General features: G+C 47.2%; 1 protein-coding gene across 2 annotated transcripts in view; it reads left to right on the top strand.

Annotated features, from left to right (window-relative positions):
- The first annotated feature begins 607 nt into the window (after nucleotides 1–607).
- Nucleotides 608–27,885, top strand: part of LOC138512994 (mas-related G-protein coupled receptor member H-like) — a 52,452-nt gene continuing 25,174 nt past the window's right edge. The window contains exons 1-2 of one of the 2 annotated variants that reach the window (XM_069627709.1): nucleotides 608–737; nucleotides 15,160–15,225. In XM_069627709.1, coding sequence (XP_069483810.1) covers nucleotides 15,221–15,225 — 5 coding nt within the window. In that variant the 5' untranslated portion in view covers nucleotides 608–737; nucleotides 15,160–15,220. The remainder of the gene's footprint in view (nucleotides 738–15,159; nucleotides 15,226–27,885) is intronic. The other variant, XM_069627710.1, reaches the window with a different exon arrangement.

The following is a 27,885-nucleotide window of genomic DNA, read 5'->3' as shown; positions in this document are numbered from 1 at the left end:
GTTGGCATTGCCTATGCTTGTTTATTCCGATAGCCAGCAGAGACATATCAGTGCTGTTTTTCATAGCTACTGAACAAAAAGTAGTTGTCACAGAGGACAACATACTTGGGCCATGATCGAAAGCAAGTCAATTAGCACACGAGTGCGAATGCATCCCTGATACTGGATGTGCCTGTTATTAGGACAGACAGCAGCCCAGTTTGATGACACCACCACATTTTCAGTTTAGTTTCCTTAAGAAACACACCCTCAACTAGGCCCTAATTCAGTTACTACTAATAACAAGGGCTGGTGTTATGAAAGGGCCTGCCCTATTCCAAAAACATATTACACAGCATTCTGACTTCTCACAATGGAATGGCAGTAATCCAGCAGTAGAAGCCTTGCTGATTATTAATGACCCAACCCACAAGGGTATTACCCAATTCTCAAAGGCATTACCCACTCAGTAGTTGCCAGAGAATTTAGGGCTTTTCCGCAAGGAGTCAATCACATCGTTGTATTATGCAAAGCTCGGGTAGGGCCTGCCAGTCCTGGACTTGTCACACAATGGATGAGAAACTCAAAATAGATTGGTGGCGCACACTCTGGCCGCACAAGTGTCTGCTTGAGTAGGCAGGATGCCGCAGTAGTTTCCAATCGCGTGTGACAGGAGCAGAAGGGACGAGCCATTAGGGTTGTAGTGCAGGTTTCCAGAACAAACAGATCCAACTACCGCCAGCCGGAGTGAAGGAAGGGTGAGCCTTTCTGTGAAGATAAAAACGAGGCGTCCATGATCTTTAAATGCAACCTTTTCTTTTCATTCTTCGACTGTTGCTTCTGTTTCTTCCCTCATTTCTCCAGGTCCATTGTTCTCTGGTTGTAGGTCACACATTCGCATTGGCCTCTTTAGAGTCATCTCCTTTTGTTTTTCTAGTCAACGCCTGTTTTGTCTGTGTCTCGGTTTGTTTTTGCTCTTTGGTGTTAGACCTCATTTCCATTGTCTGGTCCTGGTTGTGCAATTTCTGATCGTTGAGTCAAATGCGTTTAATATGTGCTTTCTACAGAACTGTTTCAATCGCTTCGTAAAGCATACATTGCCATTCGCTCTTTCACATGCGGTGGTTTTGGTCAATCATGTTTTTTTTTTTATTATTATTTTGTTTTAGTTAAAAGTCAACTTTACAAAAATGTTCAAGAATTAAAACAGCATTTTGATTACAATAGACATTCATTTAATCATGTTTATACTCTGACAGACTTTACGGTATGGTGGCCAGCATAACAAATGCAAAGTCCATCACAATACAAAGTGAACCTTAAATGACTCTCCAGACCTTCACAATACGTGCTTTAAACAGAGCATTGGTGTGGAGCGAGTCCTGTTCAAGTGCAGCGTTATGGGTTTTGCTTGTAACCCAGGTGAGTATTTGTACTTTGAGGGTGGAATTTCCGGCGCGTATAAACTACACATGTTGTTAGGTTTAGAGTGAGTGACTACATTAACGTTGCATTCCCAATGGTAGTAGACGTCCTCTTTTTATAGCTAGCAACCGTAAAACTTTTTTTCCTCACCCATTTCCTAATTTTTCGCCTGATTGTGCGTTTGTGGGTATCTGTGTAACTCGGTTTATCTGCCTCCCATACATGTGTCTGTAATCTAAACACAATTCAGGTCCGTATTGCATGTTTTACGTGCATATATACATGTCCTCTTGTCATAACACAGTGTATGCAGGTAAGGGACTGGAGGGAGTCTCCAAGCTGCAGCATGGTGGCTCTTGGGAGTAGGGACTTTAAGATTCTAATCCTACCTAGGAGATGGACAAAATAATTTCAGCGACCAGAGGCAGATTTAAAGAGCCTGGTTACAAATAGGTCTACCTAGTTGGCCAGTAGCTGGGAAGAATTATTCCATTTCGTCTAGAGGTGGGAGGGAAAGGTTCCCTCTTCAAGTTGGAATGAGTCTATTGTAGTCATTAACATTATTAGCAGATTCCTTCAAGTGCAGAGGGGATTGGGCTGTATAATGACACCAAATGGAAATCGCTCGAATATTATAGAGATTTCCTCCCATCTGTCGACCCACATTTGTTTTACCCTTTCATTTCATTCTCATGAACCCCACATTCCTTATTATCTACTAATTTCCCAGCCTGCATCTGACCCCACTATCCTTCCATTTCTTGCATCAGCCTGGAAAGCTGTAGAAGTGTGTTTCATGTTTTACAGCCAGTTTCATAACACAGAAAAGTTACCACATGTTTTACTGGATTGTAGCGGCCAAGCGTTCATAGCGACATCGCTTTTTGATCCTTCCATGTCAGCTGTTACTATCATTGTGAAGCAGAATTCACCAAGCGTTAGATAGTTCATTCACTCATAGGAAACCTGAGCTGGGTTTAGACCGTTGTGAGACAGGTTAGTTATACCCTACTGATGTATTGTTGCAATAGTAATCCTGATCAGCTGGAGAGGAACCGCAGATTCAGACATTTGGTGTATGTGCTTGGCTGAGGAAAAATGGGATAGAGCTACCATCTGTGGGATCATGTCTGAATGCCTCTAACTCAGAATCCTTCCTAAACCGTAATGATACATCAGTGCTGTGGAGCCGCTCACTTTGGGACTCGAGTGTAGACAGAAGGGGGGACACCTCTCTCGCCCATAGTGCACAGCATGTTCGCGGGGAACCTGGTGCTAAATCATTCGTAGATTACCTACTTCTGGATCATCAGTGTTTTGTAAACAACAGAGCTGCTTCCTCGCTGTGATCTATTGAAACCCATCCTCTGAGCCAAGCTTTTGTCAAAGGCATTCTTCTCCCTTTCCAGTCAGCCTAGCAGACCAGATGGCATTGGCCCAGCCAGCGGCAGAGCATCAGGACCCTGCCCGGGGCAGGCAGGGAAGAGAGGCTGGGAGTTGGTTAAGGATGGCCGCTTAAGCACCAGCCCCAGGGTGCAGAGTTGACAGCTTAAGCCCCAGACCCTGGCCGGGGCGGTCAGACCAGATGGCCTGAGTGGCAGTTGCCCTGGCGGACTCCTACATTTGTCTCTGGCTGGGCGCCATAGTCGATGGGAAGTGTCTTCCGACAGGGCGGCTGTGTGGTGCAGGCAGCAGGCGGCTCCTTGGCACCTGAACCAGTGATCCCAAAAGGCAGCAAGCCAGCCGCCCCTGAGGTGTCCAGTGGCCCCCAGTGCAGGTGGTGCCCAATGAGCTTGAGCGCAGGGCGAGTCCGGCATCTGAGACCACGGCGGGACCTGGGATCCAGCAGGTGTTCCAGGGGAGAGCTACCAGGGCTCTGCAAGGTAGCCTGGGGCCCCCTGGGCTGGCACCACAGAGAACAGGGCCTTAATCAACCAGCCCCAGGGGGCCAGAGCAGAATGAGCAGAATGAGCAGAATGAGAGAACCACCAAACACAGCAGCTGGTCACTGAGGCATGTGGGAAGGCAGTGAGCCTGTGTCCCAAGTCCTGGTCAGGGCTATCCGAGGTCAGCTGGTGCGTTTCGGGTTCACACTGCGCAAGAACTGCGCCCGAGCACTCACCATCTAGCCACAGTAACTGTGTATGATATGATATGGCACTTATAACACGCCTATACACAAGTGTTTCAAGGGGCGACGAGGCGAGGGAGGGGGAACAGAGGGAATACAGAGACAACAATCTTACTAGGCCAGGTGACATTGAGACTGCGCAAGTGCAGGGGGGGAGGGAAGGGGAAAAGTGCGGGGGCTAAGGGGCATGGGACAGTGCAGAACATAGGAAAACAGTAAAATAAATAAAGACAATAAATAAAAAGTGAGGCCAGCTGGTGGCAAGGGTAAGGGCAGACAACAAGGTGTCAAGTGCTGGTAGGGGGCTGTAAGGATACAGAAACAGTCCCTGAGTGCAAGAGTTGCCTGGAGGGCAGTGCAGGTGTGCAACTGGCGGGGAGGGGACCTGGGCCCAGGATCAGAGAGTAGCCAGGTAACCAGTGCAGTATCAGCCAGGAGATCAGCAAAGGAGAGGAGGAGAGAATGCAGAAGCAAAGAGGAAGGTATAGAGGGGATTCCGGAACCGGAGATGGTTCTCCTCAAGTTTCAGTGAGGCAGGGAGGCTATTCCAGAGGGAGGCCCCAGCAGAAGAAAGAGATCTACCACCAACTCGTTGCTTGGAGAAGCGACTGACCCTGAGGGAGTTGGAGGCGGATGAGCAAAGAGCTCGAGAAGGAAGATATTTAGGAAGAGAGAGTTGAAGGTATTGAGGCCCCAGGCGGCTTTGTGGACAATGCAGAGGTTTTTGAATGTAATCCTCGCTGCCACTGGGAGCCAGTGCAGATACTTCATTACTGGAGAGATAAGATCCCTGGGCTTAAGGTCAAGGACAAGTCTTGCAATCCTGTTTGGAATGAGTTGTAGAGGCAATCAGATTTAGAAAGAGACTGTTGCAGCCTAGGGAGAGCTCTGGATACAGTGAGCTTCTGGGAAAAGGAAAGAATACCTCTGAGGAGGTGCAGCTGGTAGTGTGACTTCTTAGAGATGTCAGAGATGTGAGGAGAGAAGAAAAGTGTGGAGTCGAAGATGACCCAGAGATTTTTAGCGTCACAGGTGGGAGCAGGTACAGGGCCAAGGGGGGCCAGCCAGAGAGTGACAGGAAAGGAGGAAGCATGTGTGCCGATGAGGAGAATCTTGGTCTTACTGGCAATAAGGCAGAGATAATTGGCGGCACACCACTCCTGGATAGCAGACAGACAGAGAGAGATGAGAGAAGGAGAAAAGGTAGCGGAAGGGAGCCTGAAAATGAGTTGAGTGTCATCCGCATAGCACCGAAAGTTGGGGCAGAAAGCAGCAATGCAGTGGGCAAGAAGTGGCAGGTATTGGTTGAACAGCCAGGTAGAGAGGTTAGACCCATCAGGAGCACCACAAGTAGAGAGGAGATGGAGGAGAGGAAGGACCGAAGTTGGACCTGGGAGGGTCGATCGGAGAGGAAAGAAGTCAGCCAAGCCAGTGCCTGATCGGTGATACCCAGGTTATCACAGAGACGGTTGAGCAGGATGGATTGGTTGAATGTGTCAAAGGCAGAAGAGAGATCAAGTAAGATGAGGACACAGGGGGTGTTGGAATCGAAGTTGGAGAGCAGGTCTTCACGGATGTTCAGGAGAGCAGTTTCTGTGCTCCTGGCAGCTCTGAAGCCAGACTGATGGTCATGGAGACAACCAACAGATTCAATGTGAAGACTGAGCTGGGAGATGGCCAGTCTTTCCAGGAGTTTGCCCAGGAAAAGAGTGATGGAGATTGGGCGATCGTTACCCGGGCAGGAAGGGTCGGCAGAGGGTTTCTTAAGAAGAGGGTGCACAAGGGAGTGCTTCAGGAGGGGGAAGGGAAGACTCCAGTGGCGGAGGAGTGGTTGCCGAAGTCAGCCAGAGCAGGAGCCAGGTTGTCAATGTGGTCCTTGGTGGTTTTGGAGGAACAGGGGTGAACCTTTTTTGACAAGACTTTCATAGATCGGACTTGTCTAGAAACCTCATCAGGGGAGAACATGGGAAAGGCAGAGAAGGAGGGAGGAGAGGTGGCCAAAGAAGGGCCAGAGGAAAAGCAGGGAGTAGAGGGAGGAGGGGAGAGGAAGAGAGAGGGGACAGGATTTCCTGAGTTTTAGAGATGAAATGAGATCCAGGGCCGTGCAGAGGGGACAGGAGAGGTAGAGACTGCGGCAGGATTGGCCAGCTCCTTGCAGATTTTAAAGAGTTCAGCCGAGTTGTTGGATGCTGCAGAGACACAGGATTGGATGTGGGCTCTCTTCTTGGTGCGGACAGAGAGCCGGTATTTCCTTGGAACAGGCCAGTTTGTCAGAGGATGTACCAGAAGTATGCCATTTCCTCTCAGCCACCCTGCACTTCCGTTTAAGGGTGACAAGGTCAGAGTCGTACAAAGAGTTGCACTTGGCTGTGGTCTTCAAGCGGATCCTCATGACAGGGGCAAGAACATCAAGAGTATCAGATATAGCAGAGTGGAGCATGGAAAGTGCTGGGTCAGGCTGTGAGTCAGCCAACGGGGGAGGGGGCTGAGAAAGTGGCGGTGAAAGCCTCAACTGACACATGCTTCATGGGCCGGATTACCGAGAAGGTAGATGGCAGTGCTGGAGGGGTGGAGAGAGAGAGAGCTGGGAGAGAAAGGAGAAAGTGATCACTCCAGGAGAGAAGAGTGGTGAGAGGAAGGTGGTGGCAGTGGTATACCCCAGCAGTGGCCCCAGACGCCCTCCAGAGGGGAAAAGCTGTAACACACCTTGGCTGGCTGGGGGTGCAGCCCCTGCCCTTGTCAACCCTAGACTACTACCAAGGACCAAGTTCTTAACACCTCAAGGCCAGAGCCCTGAGGGAACCGCATATGCTGCAACTGCCATCCCCTGGCCATGGGTGCCCAGCAGCCATGGTGGGTGCGATTGCCAACCGACCATCCCAGACAAGTTTCCCAGTTCCACGCATGACACCTCAAGGCAGTCCTGCTTTTTACTTCTGATTGCATGCTGGAACTTGTAGTTTTATTTTTCCCATTGCAATGGTGGGCCTACTAGTCCCACTAGGACAGGCTCAAAGATTCCACATGGAACTGGGAAGCTTGGCAGCTATGTTAAGGGCAGAAGCAAAGTGTGTTTAACAAGTGCAGTTATTGCAGTTGATGTGATGGTGTGGGCAATTGTTTTGATCAGAAGTAAACAAAAGAACGGCTTTGTGATACCCTCGGCATCACGGATAGTGCACTGGATTGGCTAACCTCTTTCCTCACTAACCACTCCTCCCAGTTGCAGCTGGGCCCTTTTTCCGCTACCACTTCACTCTCTACTTGTGGCATCCCCCAGGGCTCTATCCTATTGCCATGGCTATTCAATATCTATCTCGCCCCTTTTGCTCACCTGATCTCCTCTTTCTCACCTCATTTGCAGTGTTACACTGGTGAATCACAGCTTTCCTTCAAACTTCCCTCTACTACTTCTTCCTCCTCCTCTTTCATCCCTGATTGTCTTTCCGTCATCCAGGCATGGTGTTCGGATAATGACCTCTGCCTTAATGCCAGTAAGACGGAGAGCATTCTTATTGGGAGACCTGTGTCCTGTTTCCCTCCTACCCTCTGGCCACCATCCTTGAGCCCTCTACCTTCACCATCCCATGAGGTCAAAACCCTCAGTTATTTTTGACTCCTCTCTTTCCTTCACCCCTCACATCTTGGACCTTGCCAAGAAGGCCCACTTCCAGCTTCACCTCCTTAGAGGCATTCTGCCTTTCCTTACCTTTCCCCAGGAGCTCAATGTTTCCAGAGCTCTGGTACTTTCTAGTCTGGACTACTGTAACAGCCTCTTCCCCAATCTCTCCATTTCCTCTCTATGCCCCCTTCAGCTAATCCAGAATAGGGCTGCAAGATGTATCCTTGGCGTGAAGCCCAGGGACCACATCTCTCCAGCCCTAAGATCTCTCCACTGGCTCCCAGTAGCTGCGAGGATCAAGATCCTCTGCATCATTCGCAAGACTTTCTGGGACCACGCTATCTCCAACTTTCTCTGCCTAAAAAATTCCCTGCTAGAGCCCTCTGCTCCTCTAACTCCAATTCTCTGCTTGTCAAACGCTTCTCCAAGCCGAGAGTGGGTGGCAGGTCTCTCTCTTTGGCTGGTGCCTCTCTTTGGAACAGCCTCCCTTCCTCTCTCAGACTTGAGCCGGACCTCCTTAAGTTCTGGAAATGTCTCAAAACTGCTTTTCTCCACCTCTTTCTCTCTTCCCCTTCCCTGCTAATCTCCCCACTGCCACTGAGACTGGCAGCCTGGTCCTTCATGAATCCCACAGGTTACCAGGCCCCTGCCCAGTCGACACCAGCACCCTCTCCCCACACACCAGCACTGCCCCTGTGGGCCCTCTACCTTGTGGCTGTGTATCCCCCCTTGGGATTCCTCCACCCTAGCACTTAGCCAGCAGCCTCCTCCCCTGGCTCCCCCTAGCACTTCCCTCCCGGATTCTCACGTGCCCATGCCTTGCTCCCTCCCTCCACTCGCCTCTCCCACATCTCCTGCACTTCTTTTTGCAGCACTTGCACATCTGAATGCCACAAGGCATAGTAGGATCACAAATGTTTATTTACTGTTGTCTTTTGCCTTATTATTTACTCCCCTGTTCCCTCCCCACTTTGTCTTGTGGCGCCTGGAAACACCATTTGATTGATTGATTTAATTTTTGTAGAGCTCCACGCCGCCCATAGGCCTCAGTGCGCTTGAACATGACAAAACAAAGTAGCAGAACAAAGAGGGAGTAGAGACCGCACACAATCAGGGGGGGAGCATGTTGAGCTATTTATAATGACTACTCAGGAGTTTTATTGAACAGGATGGTTTTAATATTCCTCTTGAAACTTGTGACAGAGGTTTTTTGCTGGAGGTCAGGGAGAGTCTATTCCATAAGGTTGGTGCCCAACAATCAAATATGGTACCTCTAAAGGTTTGTAATTTAAATTTTGGCTGAAAAACCTTAAAAGCATCGTAAACAATGACCAGGAACAAGAGTGGTAAGACGATTATGATCGCCTGTCTGTTTCCATTTCCTTGCCACTCTCCCCCACCCTTCCTTATCTATGTCTTAGCTCTTGCACTATCCGAAATGTCGTCAGGCCGAGTATGATAGTTAATTTCACATCCTTACTGTTCATGGCCTGTAAGAATGTGGTCATATTTTCCCTTGTTCCCTCCCTTGCCTTGAAGCGCTTTGAAACACATTGTGTATAGGCGCTATATAAATAAACAATCATATCATATCATAAACAATCATATCACCGCCCCATTTTGAGTAACCTGCAAGCTCTGGATCTTGGTGCTTGCTGTACCCAATAATAGACTGTTACAATAGTCAAGCCGTAAATTAATGAAGGCAGAAGCAAGTAAAGAGCTATTCCTTTGAGAAATATACAGGCTGTAAGGCTCTCAATCTTGCGCAGAGGTAGCATGCACACCTGCCTCCCCGTTGGGTTTTGGCACCTGGCTTGGTAAATAACACAGGCCACCGCAACCCGCCGGGGAAAGAGGGTTAGGGTCCGCTGGATTGGATAGGTAGGGGGAATTAGGATAACCGGGTAAGGAGGAAGGAAGGGTAAGGAAAGGGGTAATGGATTTGGAAGGGTTTGAGGGAAGGTTCCGCCTTGATGTGCCCTGCTGGGGCTCCTGAGATCGAAGATACTCCGCCCATACACACTCCCACACACTCGCACAAGCTGTGGGTCAAAAAACTGTGTAGTAAACCATTAGGACATTACATCATATGCCAAAAGCGTTTCTGTCACGCTCTAGGTTTCAAACATTTGCTTGGTGGTTCCTATCACAACCAACCCACAATGTTAGCCCCAACTTTACCAGACGCAATAGTAGAAATATCAATGGAGCACTTAGCTTCGTTAGATGCTGCCGGATTGCGTGCTGGGCGACAGCCACAGTTCTTGCCGTAACACTACGGTGGCGAATCGGGTCCTTGTTGCTAATACAGCGGAGCGCTGCTACAAAGGAACCAAAAACAAGTATGAGTTCAGGCCACGAACAGCGTTCCTTCACACAATTCACACACGGTGGCAGTCAGTCAAAGCGTCTGCGAGAACCCGTGTTTCTTCACACGGCACACCAAGTCACGCCGGATCTACAAGCCGACCACTTGGCCTAGCCAGAAAGGAAATTTCACCGGGGCTTCCCCCCAGTCCGGCGCCCTCGCTGGCGCCGAAATTCGTGGGACTTCTCCCAAGTCAAACAATATGCACTAGCTGTCTAACTATAGTTAACAGGCGGTTTTCTCTTGTCTATTCTTTCGCCCGTAACAGAGTACTGAGAGAAATGCACTTATCTTGCCAGGGGCGCAGGGCCAGCAGTATTAACAGGCGGGGTGTAGCCCCGCGGGTCGCTGCCTGTAGGAGCCCTCTACCGATGCATCCGCTCCGGTCCGTGTCCTTTGGCACAAGCGGAGATCCGTGCGCGCACCGCGCGCATGAGCAGATCGTCGGGCGTGGTCCCTTGTAGTTCTTCTGCTCGCGAGCGCGCAAGTATGCTGGGGTTTGTAGTCCTTGCTGCCGGATAGCGTTCTCTGCTATCCTTAGCCTGTTTCCTGCAATATGGACACAATAGTGTTCTATAATGTAACAGTTTATGCCTGCACTGGCCCTTACTGGACCTTGACTCCATGCTGGTTACATCTGAGGCAACGGTGGCCCTGACACAGGCAAATATGTTGGAGAAGTTTTGTGACATAGCCACATGATGCACAAACCTGAGCTACATGTGATTTCATTGACAATTCTGCATCTAGAATAATAGCCAAGGTTTTTACCTTCTCAGATACGTTGATTTTATTCCCAGCTTTGAGAAAGTTTTCATATTCTGATGGCAATGTTCTAAGTTTTTTACCCGAGACTATGATCAGCAAATCAGTTTTGTCTGCATTAAGCGCTAAAGAATTCATGTACATCCACTCGAATCGCTTCATATACCATATTAATAGCTAAAACGTCTTTGGTATAGCAGCCTGATAATTCGAAGACGACCTTGGTGTCGTCAGCATAATTTGAATACTGGACGCCCAGGTCATCAAAGAGTTTAAGAAAAGACATTGGGGTTCATCACGGGTTTGACAGTAAACCTCAAATGTGGCGGTAGCGCTATTACTGCTGCATTTAAGGGTCTACCAAATCATAGGTTTGGCAGGATTTACCCCCAGCTCCGAGCTGGGGGCAAATCGGCCTCAATTTTGCAGATTATTCAGCGCTATTATCGCGCGCTAATACTGCCAGTGGTAGTAGCATTGAAAATTCCCCATTGGGCCCAATGGAGAATTCCTGAATGGGCCCAATGAGGAATGGGGACTTACCAGTCTGCCAAACCCGCGATCCAGCGCTAATAGTGCTGGGGGGTTGGGGTTAAGGCTAATAGCCCCAGCTGTAGTACCGCCAGGCATACCGCACAACTCGTGATGAGGCCCATTGTGTAGATGTTAAAAAGCAGCCGCGAAATACAAGAACCCTGAGGCCCGCCACAAGTAGTGGATGTAAGTGAGGAGCTGGCATTTCCACAGCCAATCTAGCATTTTGTGGCACTAAAAAAGAAGCAATCCACTGGGTGGCACTGCTGGAACAATGGGTCTGGGTACTCCAACTGGAGATCAACAACAGATGATCTCCCAGATCGAACGTGGGAGACAAATCCAACAACATCAGTAATGCTGGCTTGCCTTGATCTACAATACCTGCAATGTTAGACTTAAGATCCAACAGTGCCGTCTCTGTCCGGTATCCTGCTCTGAAACCAGATTGTCTGGAATTGAGGAGGCTATTCGCGTCTGTGAAGTCCCTTAGTTGTACATAGGCGACATAGTCCAAGATTTTTAGCAGGAACGGTACGTTCGAAATGGGTCGATAATGTTTTGCATTATTGGGATCAAGGTTATTTTTCTAAGGAGCGGAGTGATCCATGCTTCCTTAAGCCTAATAGGAACAATAGCCTCTGTAAAGGAACGATTAACCAATTTGGTAACCCATGGGGCAAGTATAACCATACATGCCTTGAATAGGCTAGCGGGGAAGCTATCCCCCAGGCAAGTGGTGGGCTTCATACCAGACACAATCTTTATAAGTTGGGCCTCCTGAACAGGGACTAAATTAAAAGACGGGGATGGTTAGTTGCTCTCTCACTTCTAAGTGTTATTGGTCTTCAGTAACGTGACAATTAATCTTGCTATTAAGACAAAGATAATTTTGTTTGGTAGCAATAGCATGTTGCTGTCCAGTCACTTTGTAATTGAATTCATCATGGATTGTTTGACACCAATCAGTGTTTTTATTACAAGAAAGGTTTGGCAGTGAGTTACCTCCAAATTCTTTCAGAATCCGAAAAAGTTCACAAGAACTGGAATCAGCTGATGCGATTCTGTCATTAAAGCTTTCGGTTTTGGCATCAATGATTGTTTTAAACCAGCTACTGCTTGTTTATATACAGCCAATGCTTCAGGGGAAGGGGACGTTCGACAGTCTCTTTCCGCTATCCTATTTACACGCTGAGAGACTAAAATGATATTTCCAAACCATGCACTCTTAGTAGATTTGTTTTTCACTAACTTGCACCTTTTAGGGGCAAGTGTGTCCATAATGTCACAGAGTATCCATAATGTATTCGTCTAGCTCATCTGACTTATTAAAGGTATCTGCAGGGCGCAGTTTGTTTTGTAACGGAGAAAAGTATATGTTGTGGCTTGATGGGTATGGTTTAAGGCGACAAAAAATATGAAGAGCAAACAGAAAAGAGTATACTTTCTGTTACGATTTCCAATGGTAAATAGTGTGTCGCGTCTCACTGAACCACACAAAAATTGAAACTGATACAAAGACTACTCAGAAACGAGACTGTGCCAATTAGTGATTCAAAAAAACAAGGATTGGTTTTATTTAAAGATTGCCCTTGTTTATGACACGTGTTTCGGCTTAAGACCCAGCCTTTTTCAAATCAGGGCATTATTGTAACTGTTGCTGTTATCAAAACCACATAGCCGTAGTTACAAATACATTGATTAGATTTAAATATCGCAAATGATCATTTCAAAGCATAGTGAAAATAAATTGTAAGTATCACATCACAGTGAGAAAATGGTCATTGACAACATAACAGTAGACATATGGCAATGCATAGCGTATAAAACAGAATGCATTTTAAATTACAAAGAAATTGAGTAAGGAAAACAAAACTATCAAAATAAAAAATAAATGTAAGAGAAACAAAATAATAAAGAGACAAAACATTGAAAAAAATGAGTTCCAAGATTTTGATGTATTATGTATTTGAAGTGGCATCTAATTGACTTACTAATGTCAAGTTATATAGATCAGTTATAGTTACCGCATTTGTAGCCTGTTCCCTGTGTGGAAGTTCAGGTTGGCTTCAGTCAACTGATGAATTAAATCCCTTCAAAGTTAAATGTATTCTTTTTAATATATCAAATGGAATTCGCTGTTTCAACACATCATTATTCCCTAATTTCTTATTATAACCATTCTTGTATTCCTAGTTTTACTTATGTTTGTGAATATAATACTGTCGGATAGTCAGTTGCTCCTTAGATTTTCCGTACTTCTTTTGAAATTTTAAAATTTCTAATCAAAACTTGCCGCTAGACACAGTAGTATGCATCATGTACTCTGTTTCCAAATTCCGTACTTTCTGCAATATTATGTGACAATTTATAATCAAGGCTTGCCGCTAGACAAGATAGTGTGTGTTACATACTTCGTTTCCGTACTCATGCCACTCGGATCACTTGTAGTTAATCTAAAGCTGCATCCGTTTTACTAGTCTTGCAGCCTTTGCTCAATCGGCACTTTAATATTGACAAAAGCGGAATGCATCTGATGCGCTGATCAGCGAAAGTTTTTAGAAGGGCTTAGTATAGTTAGTTGATAGTCCCTTACCTGAGCTCTGCAGTAGATGTGGTCAATCGCGTGTTACTGTTTCCTAGAAACGCCGGACGCCTGTTTAATATCCTGTTTTGCGTACAGCGTCAAGGTTACCGACTCACCAGAGTCCCTTGTTAGTGTTTACTGTCATTCCACTAAGAAGCGCGCCATGTTGTGTGTGAAGCTGTATGTGCCTATGATTTACTGTCGATGGTTTAGTAAGCGGGTCTAAACAAGAGTCCTTTCTTTATTTTTACCCATTTCAATTACCTCACATTTAGCTTGATTGTTAATATACTAAGCTATTCTATGTGACTTGTTACATTTCGCTTATTCTTCCTGATTATCTGTTGTAGTATCCTCCATAAGATAAACACAGTATATATATGAAGCCTTTGTTGTTTTCTATTGCAATCGATCTTAAAATGGGCATAATTTATAAATGCGCTGATTATATCAAATAGTCATGGATATTATCCTCTATAATGCGAGTGAAATAGTAAACATCACATTAAATTAAGGGCATTATTAATCCATTGTCGACGCTTTTCATAATGCATTATTGCTAATGTAGACAGTGTATACAACATTAGTAAAATGTCCCCATTTTTGTGATAATGTTGGAAATTCATCTTTTATAGGAAAAACACCATTTCACTGTCGGAGTTTAAGCCGAGGACAGTCAAATTAAGTGTACAGATGGTCCTCGCCTCAGGTTGCCTCAGTGCTTTCTCCTTATTTCCTTCTTTTTTAACCATTGTTATTTTTTGCAATCCAATACATTTAATTTCAGATTTATTCGCCATTTGATGATGTTTCTGCCAAGGACAAGAGAGTGGGAGCCTTAGGTCTTGGCTTCCAATTTTCGCCAAATGCTCTCTAATCCTGGTTCTTAGCTCTCTTATTGTGCTACCGATGTATATCAATTTGCATATACATATATCATACACAACACATTTTTTTTTACAGTTAATTGATTGGTGTATCTTGACCTCATTATTGTATGAGTCCTTGAATATATTTGTTTTCCCGCTTACTAAACAATCAACAGTAAGTCATAGGCACATACAGCTTCACACACAACATGGTGCGCTTCTTAGTGGAATGACAGTAAACACTAACAAGGGACTCTGGTGAGTCGGTAACCTTGACGCTGAACGAAAAACAGGATATTAAACAGGTATAATGGCGTCCGGCGTTTCTAGGAAACAGTAGCACGCGATTGAACGCATCTACTGCTGAGCTCAGGTAAGGGACCATCAACTAACTATACTAAGACCTTCTAAAAAATTTTGCTGATCAGTGCATCAGATGCACTCCGCTTTTGTCAATATTAAAGTGCTGATTGAGCAAAGGCTGCAAGAATAGTAAAACGGATGCAGCTTGAGATTAACTACAAGCGATCCGAGTGGCACAAGTATGGAAACGAAGTATGTAACACACACTATCTTGTCTAGCGGCAAGCCTTGATTATAAATTGTCACATAATATTGCAGAAAGTACGGAATTTGCAAACAGAGTACGTAATGCATACTACTTTGTCTAGCAGCAAGTTTTGATTAGAAATGTTTACATTTCAAAAGAAGTACGGAAAATCTAATGAGCAACTGACTATCCGACAGTATTATATTTACAAACATAAGTAAAACTAGGAATACAAGAATGGTTATAATAAGAAATTAGGGAATAATGATGTGTTGAAACAGAAAATTCCATTTGATATACTAAAAATAATACATTTAACTTTGAAGGGATTTAACTCATCAATTGACTGAAGCCAACCTGAACTTCCACACAGGGAACAGGCTACAAATGCGGTAACTATAACTGATCTATATAACTTGACATTAGTAAGTCAATTAGATGCCATTTCAAATACATAATACATCAAAATCGTGCAACTAATTTTGTTCAATTTTGTGTCTCTTTATTATTTTATTTCTCTTACATTTATTTTTTATTTTGATTGTTTTGTTTTCATTACTCAATTTCTTTATAATTTAAAATGCATTCTCTTTTATACGCTATGTATTGGTATATGTCTACTGTTATGTTGTCAATGGATACAATTGAAAACTCTGTCTTTACAAAACCCTTGAATCCTCCCCTTCTCCAGCCCTTTTCTCTCTGTGATGTGATACTTATCATTTATTTTCACTATGCTTTGAAATAATCATTTGCGATATTTAAATCTAATCAATGTATTTGTAACTACGGCTATGTGGTTTTGGTAACAGCAACAGTTACAATAATGCCCTGATTTCAAAAAGGCTGGTTCTTAAACCAAAAGACGTGTCATAAACCAGGGCAATCTTTAAATAAAACCTATGCTTAGTTTTTTTGAATCACTAATTGGCGCAGTCTCGTTTCTGAGTAGTCTTTGTACTTGTTTTGTAACCGAGCACACATCATGGCAAGTGTCACCTTATTTAAGTTGCGTGCCATCACAAAGTTTTCATCCTTACTACTTTCTCTAAACGAGGTACAAAAGGGTATTGCAAGTGTACATTTTACCAAAGAGTGGTCTGACCATGGACAGACAATAACTTCAGTGTCCAAGGCTGCTACATGATGGGTTAGGACCCAATCGAGGGTATGTCCGTCCGTATGGGTGGGAACCTGTATATTTTGGGAATAACCCACTGCATCAAGGGCATGAACGAGAGAAACTGCATATGTATCCCTAGGGTTATTTGCCCATAAGTTGATATCATCCATAACAATCACAGGGGTGCTGGCCTTGGTCACTGTGTTGATAAGGCTGAGAAATTGTTCTTCAAAGACAGAAGAGGTAGAAGGTGGACGATATATCACAGTCAAGGACTAATTTGCATGCAACTATATTGTTGCTACTAGACTATCACAACCTTCAGGAGAAGGATAGGAATGTATATGCCCATCAATGCATTTTTTGACAAAAATAGCCACCACCCCTGCAGCCAATGCAATCTGCCCCATGTATGGTGTAATTAGGCGAAACAGACAACTAGCGGCATCTGGAATGGAGTCAGATAGCCATGATTCCGTGATAGCTAGAAAATCACAAGAGGTGTCAGGCCAGTAATCAAAGACTTTGACCCCGTGCTTAACCAAAGAGCAAGTCTTAAGCAGAGAAAGATGTAGGGAAGTTTGCTTATTTTGTTGCACTGAGCATTTCTTAAGTATGGTGGTGAAAAAACAATATTAGCAGGATCTGCAGGATTCGGTATTTGGGGTGAGTTCCGCAGTTTGGCTGATACAGATAACGTTACTGTTATGATGCTGTCGGGAACTGCACAGTTGGTCATACATTTTTTAGATGAGAAAAAGGGAATTTAACTTACAAACAGGGTACCACGCAGAGAGGACCTTGCCAAAAAAGAGAAGCTTGCAAACATGTTTACGGAGGTAATCTCCGCTCTCTGCAACTCATCCAAAACAGGACGGCAAGACTTGTCCTTGGCCTCAAGCCCAGGGATCATCTCTCTCCAGGACCGAAATCTCTGCACTGGCTCCCAGTGGCTGCGAGGATTAAGTTCAAAACCCTCTGCATCATCCACAAGGCATTCTGGGGCCTGGGACCTCAATACCTTCAACTCTCTCTTCCTAAATATCTTCCTTCTCGTGGTCTTCGCTCATCTGCCTCCAACTCCCTCAGGGTCAGTCACTTCGCAAAGCAACGAGTTGGTGGTAGATCTCTCTCTCCTCGGCTGGCGCTCCCTCTGCAACAGTCTCCCTACCTCCCTGAAACTTGGAGAATCATCTTCGGGTCCGGAAGCACCTAAAAACCTTCCTCTTTGCTTCTGCTTTCCCTCCCCCTCTCCCCTGCTGAATTCCTGGCTGATACTGAGACTGCACTGGTTACCTGGCCACCCTTCTGTTCTCGGGCCCAAGCCCTGCCTGTTGCACGCCTGCACTGCCTCCCTGGCAACCCCTACACCTGGGGACTATTTTCTGTATTCCTGCAGTGCCCCCCCCCCACCAGCACTTATGACTGCACTCACCATGCACTTGCCACCAGATGGACGTTTTTATTCATCTCGCTATTTTATTATCTCATGTTCTGCACCTTCCCCTACCCCTCCCCCCGACAGCTTTTCCCTTTCCCCGTTCCATTGCACTTGCGAGATCTGAATGATACCAGGCCTAGTAAGATCGCTGTCTGTCTTCCCTCTGTTCCCCCTCCCTGCCTCAGTGCGCCTTGAAACACCACTTGTGTATAGGCGTGTTAACAATGCCATATCATATCATTATAGAGTCAAATTCCATAATGGTTATTTCAGGGGAGTCTAATACAAAAGCAGAGCAAGACAAGCAGCCTTCTAAGATAACAAATAAGAATTTAAAACAGCCACCCCAGGTGTCAAATTTGGAAACTAAAGACCAATCAATCTTAACTTATTTAACAAGGGGAAAAAAAACAATGGTGGATTCGATGAGACAGTCAAATAATATCTCAAGGATTTATGAGCGCCAGACCCTTCGGAATGAAATGGGCATTTACTGTGGCATTTACCATGGCTTTGAAATGAACCAATATCTGTAAAACTAAAGTCCTACTACCCTGTCCACTTGTGGAAAGAGATCTAGAATAAGACCCATTCAGGCAGAGTCAGATATAATAGAAATAACTGGAAAAGGGAAATAGGAATACACTTTGGAAAATAAATACTTCTATCAGGAAAACCAGTATTATGAGTGAGAAGCTAATCATTGGTTTGAACACATTTTCTGAGCCCTAGCTGCCGTTAAGTGAATTCTACATAATCCATTCTTTTATCCATTGTTTATCAGGACTGTAATTACCTTCACCTGTTAAGAGGACAGGAGAGTACACCTCGGTCCCACAAGAGTGTGGAGTAGCTTACTAGGATAAACAGGGGGAAATGTTAGATTCGAATGAACAACTCGACACCAACGAGATGACACTTTTTTAATGCATGTTCTCATGTAATTCTGGAGGTTTGGGAGATGAACGGAATATACTGTTGTGTGAGGAACCAACTGTGAGGGGTGGAAAGCAAGACTCAAGGCATTTCAGAAGTTAAGGGGAAGTTGTGCTTGGGAGAGTGTAGCATAGTGTTTGCGTTTACATAGAGGACGAAAATAGCACAATAGCATTCAGAATCCACCCTACCCACTGCAAACACATGTCTACAGACAGGCCCACTCACCAAACCATAGCGATTCAGATTGAAGGCAGCTTCTCTTCTGAGCTGGTTAACTATGCTTGGATGGGGCATGCAGACATTTAAATCTGTTTTGCCACTTCCTTTTCTTTTCATTTGTGTGTCAATGCCAGTAGGAATCCTTTGAAATACAAGCAACAATGAGCTGTGACAAGGTGAGTCTTTGTAAGGATACCTGCAGCATTGATCGCAGTAAACAGACAGCAGCTACTAGGTGTCATCAGTGTTGATGGGTGGGTGCACTCAGAGTCCACTGCAGCAAAGACCTGAACAGGAGGTTGGGAGGTGTGTTGTCCCTTTAACAGATACACGCGGCGGAGTGATGTAACTCTGTCGCGTGTGGAAATCAATAAATGGGGCGCGTCAGGTGCGTTAGACAGAGCATGCGTGCAGCCTGGATGGGAAGCAGAGTCTCCTGTGTCTTCTGTTGGCCGGGGGGCTCGCAGTGCAACGGGAGGCCTCATAGCAGGGGGCTCTGTTCCACATTGGCGACGATGTGGTCGTCCATAATTGTACGGACCTGCTGGGCTAGGCAGTGGTGAGATCTGAGCTACGGCTCGAAGGACGACTTCTTCTCGTGCCTTGGGGCCAGTGCGTGCAGCATTTTCGGCCACCATTTTGTGTCATTCTGGCTGAGGAGGTTGCGGCTCCCTAGAGGAGTGCTTGTTCGCCCCAGGCCACATTTTTGGACATCCCACTGCCACGTGAGTGATATCCAGCATATTGGGACCTGGATCCCTCATCTGGAAGTTGGAAGGTGAGGGGAATAAGTGACTTTGGGGGAAACATGAGAGAGAGTTTCTTTTTATCTCCTCATTTTGATGACAACATTGTTGGTTTAAGACTCTGTTCTTGGTGCAGCTTGTGAAGGAAGTGAGGGGGGACACTCCAGGGAACATTCCTCACGCTTTTCAAGGCGCTCGATTTTGCAACTTCTGGTCAATGTGGAGGGGCGAGCCATATTTGGGACCACATGACATTTTGTGGTGCAGGACACCCCTGTTGGGTACTTTCTACTCTGGTTCCGGTGTGGGTTGCGGCCCCTTGCAAGGTAGGGGTGCTTGTGCACTCCCCAACATGGCAGGCGACCAGAATGCAGGAGGCGAACCTGATGGAGCTGCACTGGCTGTGCCGGGAGGTGCCCGAGTCCTGCGCCAACATGGTGCACTGGCCCCAATGCCTGTGTTTGATGTCTCAGGGGCACCATCTAGCCTGAGTCCGATGTGGAAATTGTGGATCGGCCACATTGATTTGTATTTCAAAGCCACTGGGGAGAATGATGAGGAAAGCAAGGTGGTTACACTTTTGTACTCGGCTGGCCCAGCAGTGCATAAGATTTTCCAGTCATTGCAACCAGTTGAGTCCTACGTCAAGGGGAAGAATCCGCTACGTGAACATTTTATGCCTCTCGCGAATATGTACTATGAGAGGGTCATTATGTGTAGTGCGAGGCAGAAGGATGAGTCGTTGGATGCTTTACATGGCCGCCTCTGGCACAATGTGACATTGTGCACCTGGGACAATGAGCAGGCCATGATTCGCAACCAGTTGATACAAGAATGTGTGTCTGGCAAGCTACAGCGTCAAGATCTACATGAGCCAGGCCTCACGCTGCCCTGTATCCTTGAACTCGGACGGTTGCAGAAGGTGGCAGAAACATGTGCGTGGACGCGGCGATCTGCCCTGGCAAGACAGAGAAAGTGTGTGCCATTGGCCGTGGCCAAGGGGCAAGAGGAGCCCAACAGCCCGCTGGACCGCAGAGGGACAGGAACAACATGTAACCCGAGTCGTGTCTGAAGCTGGGTATGACCTACCGCACCCCGCAAAGTGTCCAGCAAACGGAAAAGCCTGCAGAAGATTCAGGACTGTAGACCACTATGCACGCATGTACAGGGCTTTGTTACCAGTAGTGGTCCAGAGAGGCCCCATCTGGGCTGGGTTCTTCAGACAGCAGTGCCCACCTATTGTGGCCCTCATGGATCAGGAGGAGGAAGGAGCCGCCCAGGACCTGGAAGAAGAGGAAAATGACAAGAACATTTTCTTTATCTCCAGTGTGAGCGTTTTGAGAACTAAGGCCAGGAGACAGCTGAAATGTATGGTTATGTTATGTTATGTGAACTTGTTTAGCGCACAGTCACCTGGGGGTATCCTGGTGCTGGAGGAGAGGAGAGGCAGAAATCCAAAGAGGAGGGGTATTTAATCAAACAGATATGTTTTCAGCGCTTTTCTAAAAGCCCAGTGATTTGAAATATTTTTCGTGGCCAAGGGGAGACTATTCCACAATTGCGCCGAGGCGACTGAGAAAACCCGACCTCTGATGCGAGGGCAACAGAAGTAGGGGACTACAAGTAGACCTGCAGCTGACGATCTCAGTGGCCGCATGGGAAAATTGCGGGTGAACTTGTCACACAGATACTCTGCGCCTTGATCATGCAGGGCACGCTGCACCAAGCACACGGCCTTACAAACTATTCACTGTTTGACAGGCAGCCAATGAAGCAAGCGCAGAACCGGAGAAATATGAGCTCCATAAGGGGAGCCAGTAGCCACCCGGGCAGCCATGTTCTAAAGTCGCTGAACTAATCCCTTAGGTTGGGCCAGATATAATGAATTACAATAGTCCAGACGACTTAGTACTAGGGCTGCAACTACCGGGGGGCGAAGGTGAGAAGGAATAAACGGAAGAACCTACTTTAGGACTTTAAGGTGAAAGTGGCCCGACCGGCAGACCGCTGCAACCTGCGCCTCCATAGAGAGATGCGGAGACCACAACACCCAAGTTCTTCACCTTATCAGTAGGAACCGCAAGGGGGCCAAGAGATGAAGGCCAGAAAGAAGACACCAAAAGTCAGGGATCAGGGTGAGAACCCACCACCAACACCTCTATCTTGTCTCCATTCAACTTCAGCCAATTGTGGTTCATCCATGACCCACCTCAGTCAGGCACCAAAACAGACACGACACCTCAGCCTGATCACGATCTAGATGGATCAGGATCTGTGTGTCGTCAGCATATGAATAGCACCTGATGCCGAAAGTAGCGGATGAGTCACACAAGAGGCCAGATGTAAATATTGATGAGAATAGGAGACAAGGCAGATCCCTGAGGGACACCACAGCAAAGAGAGAAGAGACCAGAAAGAAAAGGAGGGAGAGAAAGAGTTTGGGTCCTATTGGCCAGGAACGAGGAGAACCAAGTAAGAACCTAACCTGAGATCCCAGCTTGGGCAGGCAGTTGAGCAGGAAGACAGGTCACCGGTGCTGGTGGCCACGGGCGCATCGGTTAACATCATGGCCAGGGTGCATTACGAAGCCATTAGAGACCCCCCGGGCCCTGACACTGCAACGTCCAAAGGCACACATTTTCACCTTTTCGGGGGAGATCAACCCATCCCGTTGGTGGGGGCATTTGTGTCGAAGGTGAAGCATGGCAGCAGTTGTATTAATGCACGGTTCTTTGTGACAGATGTGAGTACCAACATTCTCCTGTGGTTGTGCTGCGGCAGAAGCACCGAGTTATTCTTGAGGATAGGCCAAAGGTCGGTGAGCCAGTGAGACTGCACATTGACAAGTCCATCTGTCCAATTACCCTAAAATACTGAGGAGTCCCTTTTCACTTATGAAAGCTAGTGGACAAGGAACTGGAGAATCTCGTGAACTTGTACGTAATTGAAAAGGTTGAAGGGCCAACGCCCTGGGGGTCGGCCATCGTGATTGCTCGAAAACCCAAACAGCCAGGGTGTGAGGTTCTTTTCAAGCTGGACTTGTTGGCTGGATACCACCAGGTCGTATTACACCGTGAGTCCAGGTACATCACAACATTCATGACACACTGAGGACTATGCCGATACAAACGCCTCAGCTTCGGTGTGTTGTCAGCTGCTGAAGTGTTCCAGAACTTGATAAGAGGGGCTCTGATGGACCTAAAAAGTGTCTTGAATATCAGTGACGATATCCTAGTGTTTGCCAAGTCAGCGGTAGAGCAGATGGCATGCCTGGTGAGGACCCTGAAACATATACAAGCACTGGGCTTAATGCTGCATAGGGAGAAGTGTGAGTTCCTAAGGACAAGCACCAAGTTCTTTAGCTTTGTGTTTAAAGGAGGGGTGTCCCACTGACTCCCGCAAGGTCAAGGACATGATGGAGGCCAGGCCCCCAGAGAATATGACGGAAGTACGCAGTTTTCTGGGCATGGTCACATACAGCGGGCAGTTCATAAGGAACCTGGCATTGCGGTCGGAGCACTTGAGGAGCCTCACGAGGAAGGATACCACCTGTCAGTGGGGCCCTCTTGAGCAAGCAGCATTCAAGGATGTAAAAAGAGCCCTCACGGCTAAAGATACAATGGCGTTCTTTGACCCATCTCTTCCATCCAAGTTGGTGGTAGATGCCAGTCTGTTTGGTCTGGGAGCGGTTTCTAAAGCAGATGGACAACAAAGGATAAGCGAGGCCCATTGCATATGCCAGCCGTGAGACTGAACAGAGATACTCCAGATCAAGCGCAAGGCCCTTGCAGTGCTGTGGAGTTGCAGGGACTTTCGGCTATATGTGCTGGGTAGACCAGTGACGGATCACAAGCCTCTGCTGCCAATCATGGCAGGCTAATCATCGAAGCCACCAGCCCGGATTGAGAGGTGGATGCGGGCCCTGCTGGAGTATGGCGTGTCACTGGTGTACCGGACAAGGGTGAACAACGCGGCTGACTATTATTCACAGCACCCCCAGGACAAGGATGCTGTGGAGGACACAACCAGAGTCGAGGAGGCCGATGAGCATGTACAACTTATCATCGAGTCGGTCACCTCGAGCTCAATGCCTATCCGGGAACTGGAGAGGGCGCCAGAAAGTGATAAGTGTTTCTGGATCCTTAGGGATGCACTGCAGAGAGGGGAATGGCAGTCAGTCCTGGAGGGCCTGGGTAAGAGCTCAGGAGGCGCGAGTGACTCTGGAGCAGCTGTGGAGGGTTTGAGATGAGCTGACGTTCACAGACTCAGGGCTGCTGATGCGAGGGGACAGGATGGTTGTGCCTGCCAAAAAAAAAAATCACCAGGTGATTGATCTAGCACATCAAGGCCACCAAGGAATGGCCAAGACCAAAGCCCGACTATGGCTGAAAGTGTGGTTTCTCGACTTGGAAAGGAGGGTAGAGGAGTGTAGTGGGCTGTGTGTGGTGCCAGGTGGCATCCCCTGTGCAGAGGGGCCCCCCCGATTGAGTACATGCCTCAAGGAACATGGCCATGAGAGGCGGTGCACGCAAACTTTGGGTCCACGGGGAGAGACGTCCATTTCCTGGTCGTGGTGGACCAGTGGTCAAGGTACCGGGAAGTTGAATTTTTGCACCCTGTGTTTGGACAATGGACCGCCCTTCCAAGGGGAGAGCTTTGCCCAATTCATGAAGGAGTATGGAGTATACCATAGGAAGATCACTCTGGTTTGGCCACAGGCAGCCAATGGCGAAGCAGAACGGTTCATGATGACTCTCAACAAGGTGTTTATGATCACCCATGGGCAGGGACAGTGTCTTCAAAGGGCCCTACACCAGTTCCTAAGGGATTATCGAGCAAATCCCCATTGCTCGACCGGAGTAGCCCCAGCAGAAGCAATGTTTAAGAGATGCCTGAGGGGCCTCTTGCCGGATGTAGGAGACAGGAGCTGGCTGTGATTGACGATGCCCAAGTGGAGGAGGAGAGGAGGTACAGAAATGAGGGTGAGAATATGAGAAAGGGGCTTAGACAGCACCAGTTAGCCCTGGGAGACGAGGTGATAGTAAGAAAGTAAGAAATAGGAACCCTCAAGGGAAGCTGTCTTTGACATATGAACCAAGGCCCATGGACGTGATTGCAATGAAGGGGTCTATGGTGACAGCCTCGGATGGAAAAGCCACTGTTAGCAGGAAGGCCATCTAGGGGACATCCCCGGTCAGAGATTGTGCTGAAGAGCCTGATGAAGGTGGTGGGACTGACTGCTCTCAGGTTCCCCTGGACCAAGGGGATGCAGGTGAGGCGAGGCCGAGCTGGGAAGGGGGCAGACAGTATCCCCAACTAGCCGGGAGTTTGCTGGAGACTGTTTTACCTGTTCAGTTAGAGGCTGTGACTTGCCACATGTATGTGTGGGTGGTTGTTTTGTGATGTTATTATGAAAAAGGAGGAATGTGGTGTCCCTTTAACAGACACACGCAGCGGAGGGAAGTAACTCTGTTGTGTGTGGAAATCAATAAATGGGGTGCATCACGTGCACTCACCAGAGCACGCGTGGAGCCCGGACGGGAAGCAGAGTCTCCTGTGTCTTCTGTTGGCTGGGGGGGGGGGCTCACGGTGCAACAGGAGGCCTCATAGCAGGGGGCTCCTTTCCACAGGAGACGCCTGGCGTATATCAGACAGCAATGTCGGGGAAGACAGCAAATTCTGCAAGAACACGAGGAGCAACACGCTCCTAAACAAGATGGTCAACCCATTTTAAAGATTCCAGTGAACTAGAGCCAATCGGATGGACAAAATATGAAAGAACCAACCTCTATTAAGTGGAAAAGAGCAAAGCGTGGGAGGGTTTAAAGGACTACAGCAAAAGCAGAGGAAATGCACACAGGAGATAAATGTCTGCGCTACGAAGAGGAAAGGTTTGTTTTGTTTTGGTGGAGTTCTTGAACCTAGCAAGTGCTGGATGCCCTGTGCAGCACCTGGGCCTGAGAGGTACCGAGACCCCCCCCAAAGATTCACATGAGCTTAAAAGATACTAAGAGCCGTCAGACTCTCTTGGGCCTGACAGGTGCTGAGAACCCTGACATATACTTTAGTCTGAGAGATAACAAGAACCCTGAAAAAGGGGGCGTGGCTTGGCAGCCATGCAGTGAGGATGTTATGATCCAGACCGTGAAAAGCAAGTTGACGCATAATGGAGAGTCAGCAGTAAGATCAAAAGGTACATGAAAGTGCCATGCACAGCTGTGTGCAGCAAACTAAGAAAACCGATGGGAGATAGCGCTGTAGGAACCCGTTGAAGTTGGTAATCCGACATGGAAAGACGAAACCAAGATGGCAGAGACCGCAAGTCTGTGATCCGGCTATAAGTGGCAAACAAAGGAGCAGTGCGCCTAACGGCTCACTGCAGCAAATGAAACAATGCCTGTGCCTTGAAAAGACATGCCCTAACACAGGTGAGGAGTGAAGCAAAGCGACTGCTGCGGCACGGACCACGACGGAGACCATGGCTACAGTAGCTAGCGTACTAAGGAGTTCGAGAGCTGGATGGCTGGGCCATCCGGGATGTGAACCGCCCCTTAAAAGAAGGCCCGAGCTGCCGACCGGGAGCGGGACAACGGAACAGTAGCGGCCCCTGGTTGAGTACTGGTACACTGTGCATATAGCCACCGACCGAGTCCGTGGTAAGCGGGCAAAGCATGAGCATTGGGCCATAGTATTAGGAGCGTGACCGTAGGACACCCGACCTCCCCAGTGGGATATTTAACAGTGCCTAAAGTGCACACCTAATTATAACTGCAAATGCATAAGGGACGGACTGCAGCCTTAAACTTCGCTGGCCGCTTAGAGTAAGCGGACCATAGGGGGAGCTGGCCCCGGTTAGGTACACACAGGCGGACCACAGATAAAGCAGGCCCAGAAAGCACATTGTGTGATTGGGCGGGCCGCAAAGGAAGCAGGCTGCAGTTAAGGGGCAGACCAATGTGGCAGCCGGCCCCAGTATGACAAAGTGGCGGTCCAGTGTGGAAATTGACCTGCCGTGCGAACAACTATTAAGGACGGTCAGTGGAGGAAACAGGCCTGTGGAGGAGTGCCTGAAACTGAGTCTACAGCTTGTGCAGTGGCCACGGACTCCGCTGCAACAAGACAAGTCGGATTTAAGGCCGGCTCGGCTGGGGGAGCGTTAGTACACCCAGCAACATCATCTATAATTGCACGGTTACAAGTACTGCCTGAAAAGGGGCTAGTTGCACCTGAGTGAGAAAGGAGAAAGCAAGTGTGACGTACGATCACGAAAGAGGGACAGTTTTTTGCATACACACGTCCGAGTGCCTAAGCAAGACCACATCTTTATGGGTTAAACCAAAATGGATGTATACATGGCACCAACCTAGGATAGACCAAGGTGGACCACAAGATGGATGCTGGCATCGCGCCTGGGCAGCAACGTATGATACCTAAGTAAGCAGAAGCTGATGTCATACAGGCTCCCCCCTACCTGGTAGGAAATAACAGTGTGGGGTACAGCAAATCTGGGGACCCTTCCGGGTGACGAAGTAAGCCGAATACTGTAGGCTTATGACTGGAGACCCCTAGCATATCGAAGGTCCTGCCGAGCTAGAGCAGGCCACAACACGCACAGGCACCAAGGTACAAACAACACTGGGTCCTTCTGGCCACAGCAAAGAGCCAGCACTGAAGGTCAAGGTGGGGTGGCGCAGATGGCCCAAAGCAGATAAAGGCTGAATATCCAGACATGGTTGACATTGTTCGAGACACCACAAGTTGTACCTAGTAGATACGTCACAGTACAGGTCAGGTTTAATGGGGCTTGGTTGAATGTGGTAGAGTAAGCATATGATTAATACCAGTTATGGTTTTGGCCTTACCCTTGAAGTGCAGAGTGTGGAGAACTTCCCAAGCCAAAATGGAGACCTCAAAATAGATCAGTGATTGGTCAGATGTAAAAGAAAGGCATTGTTGGAACATTCTAAACTGCCTTTCATTGTCAGCAGTCCAGCAGGAAGTTCGTATGCATTGGAGTTCTGAAGATTTGGAGATTTAAGCTGGGCCTTTATGTTAAGGTCTATGTTATTTGGATCAGGAGAGTGTTGGAGAACAGAAAGAAGCAAGCTAAGTGACATCATTTTAATCTGAACTCTGTTCATAGCTTTGTTTGGAATTAATTTTCATAATATCGCTTATTTTCCTGTTTTCTGTTTTTCCTTTTTATAAAAAGGATTTTGTTTAAGGAATTGTTTATTCTATATTCTTAAAAGACATTTATTAAGATTTTTTTAACAGTTTTTTCATTCAAGAACTGTGTACATATTTAGCGCGTGCCTAGTTGAGCGTGAGCTGTTATGCGTCGTGTTTAACAGCCGTTTGATGTATTTTAGAGCACTGTCTTTTCTTTCAGTGCTTTATTAGCATCGGACTCGTGTAGTAATATTGCACTGTCTGCGCAAATGACAGCGTGTCAGGAGCACATATTTTTAGTGGTTTTGTTTTTATTTATTTTTACTAACATTCTAATCTATGAACACGTTCATCGCCAGTCAGCATTCAGAAGGAGTTTTGTAAGGAACGGAACGAAGTTCTTTTCTTTTTC

Source organism: Ambystoma mexicanum, chromosome 12 (assembly GCF_040938575.1).
Source record: "Ambystoma mexicanum isolate Mex_15411 chromosome 12, UKY_AmexF1_1, whole genome shotgun sequence".
In the NCBI taxonomy this organism is placed as follows: Eukaryota; Metazoa; Chordata; class Amphibia; order Caudata; family Ambystomatidae; genus Ambystoma; species Ambystoma mexicanum.
Note: the sequence above shows the minus strand (reverse complement) of the source record. Positions and strands in the feature narration are given on the sequence as shown.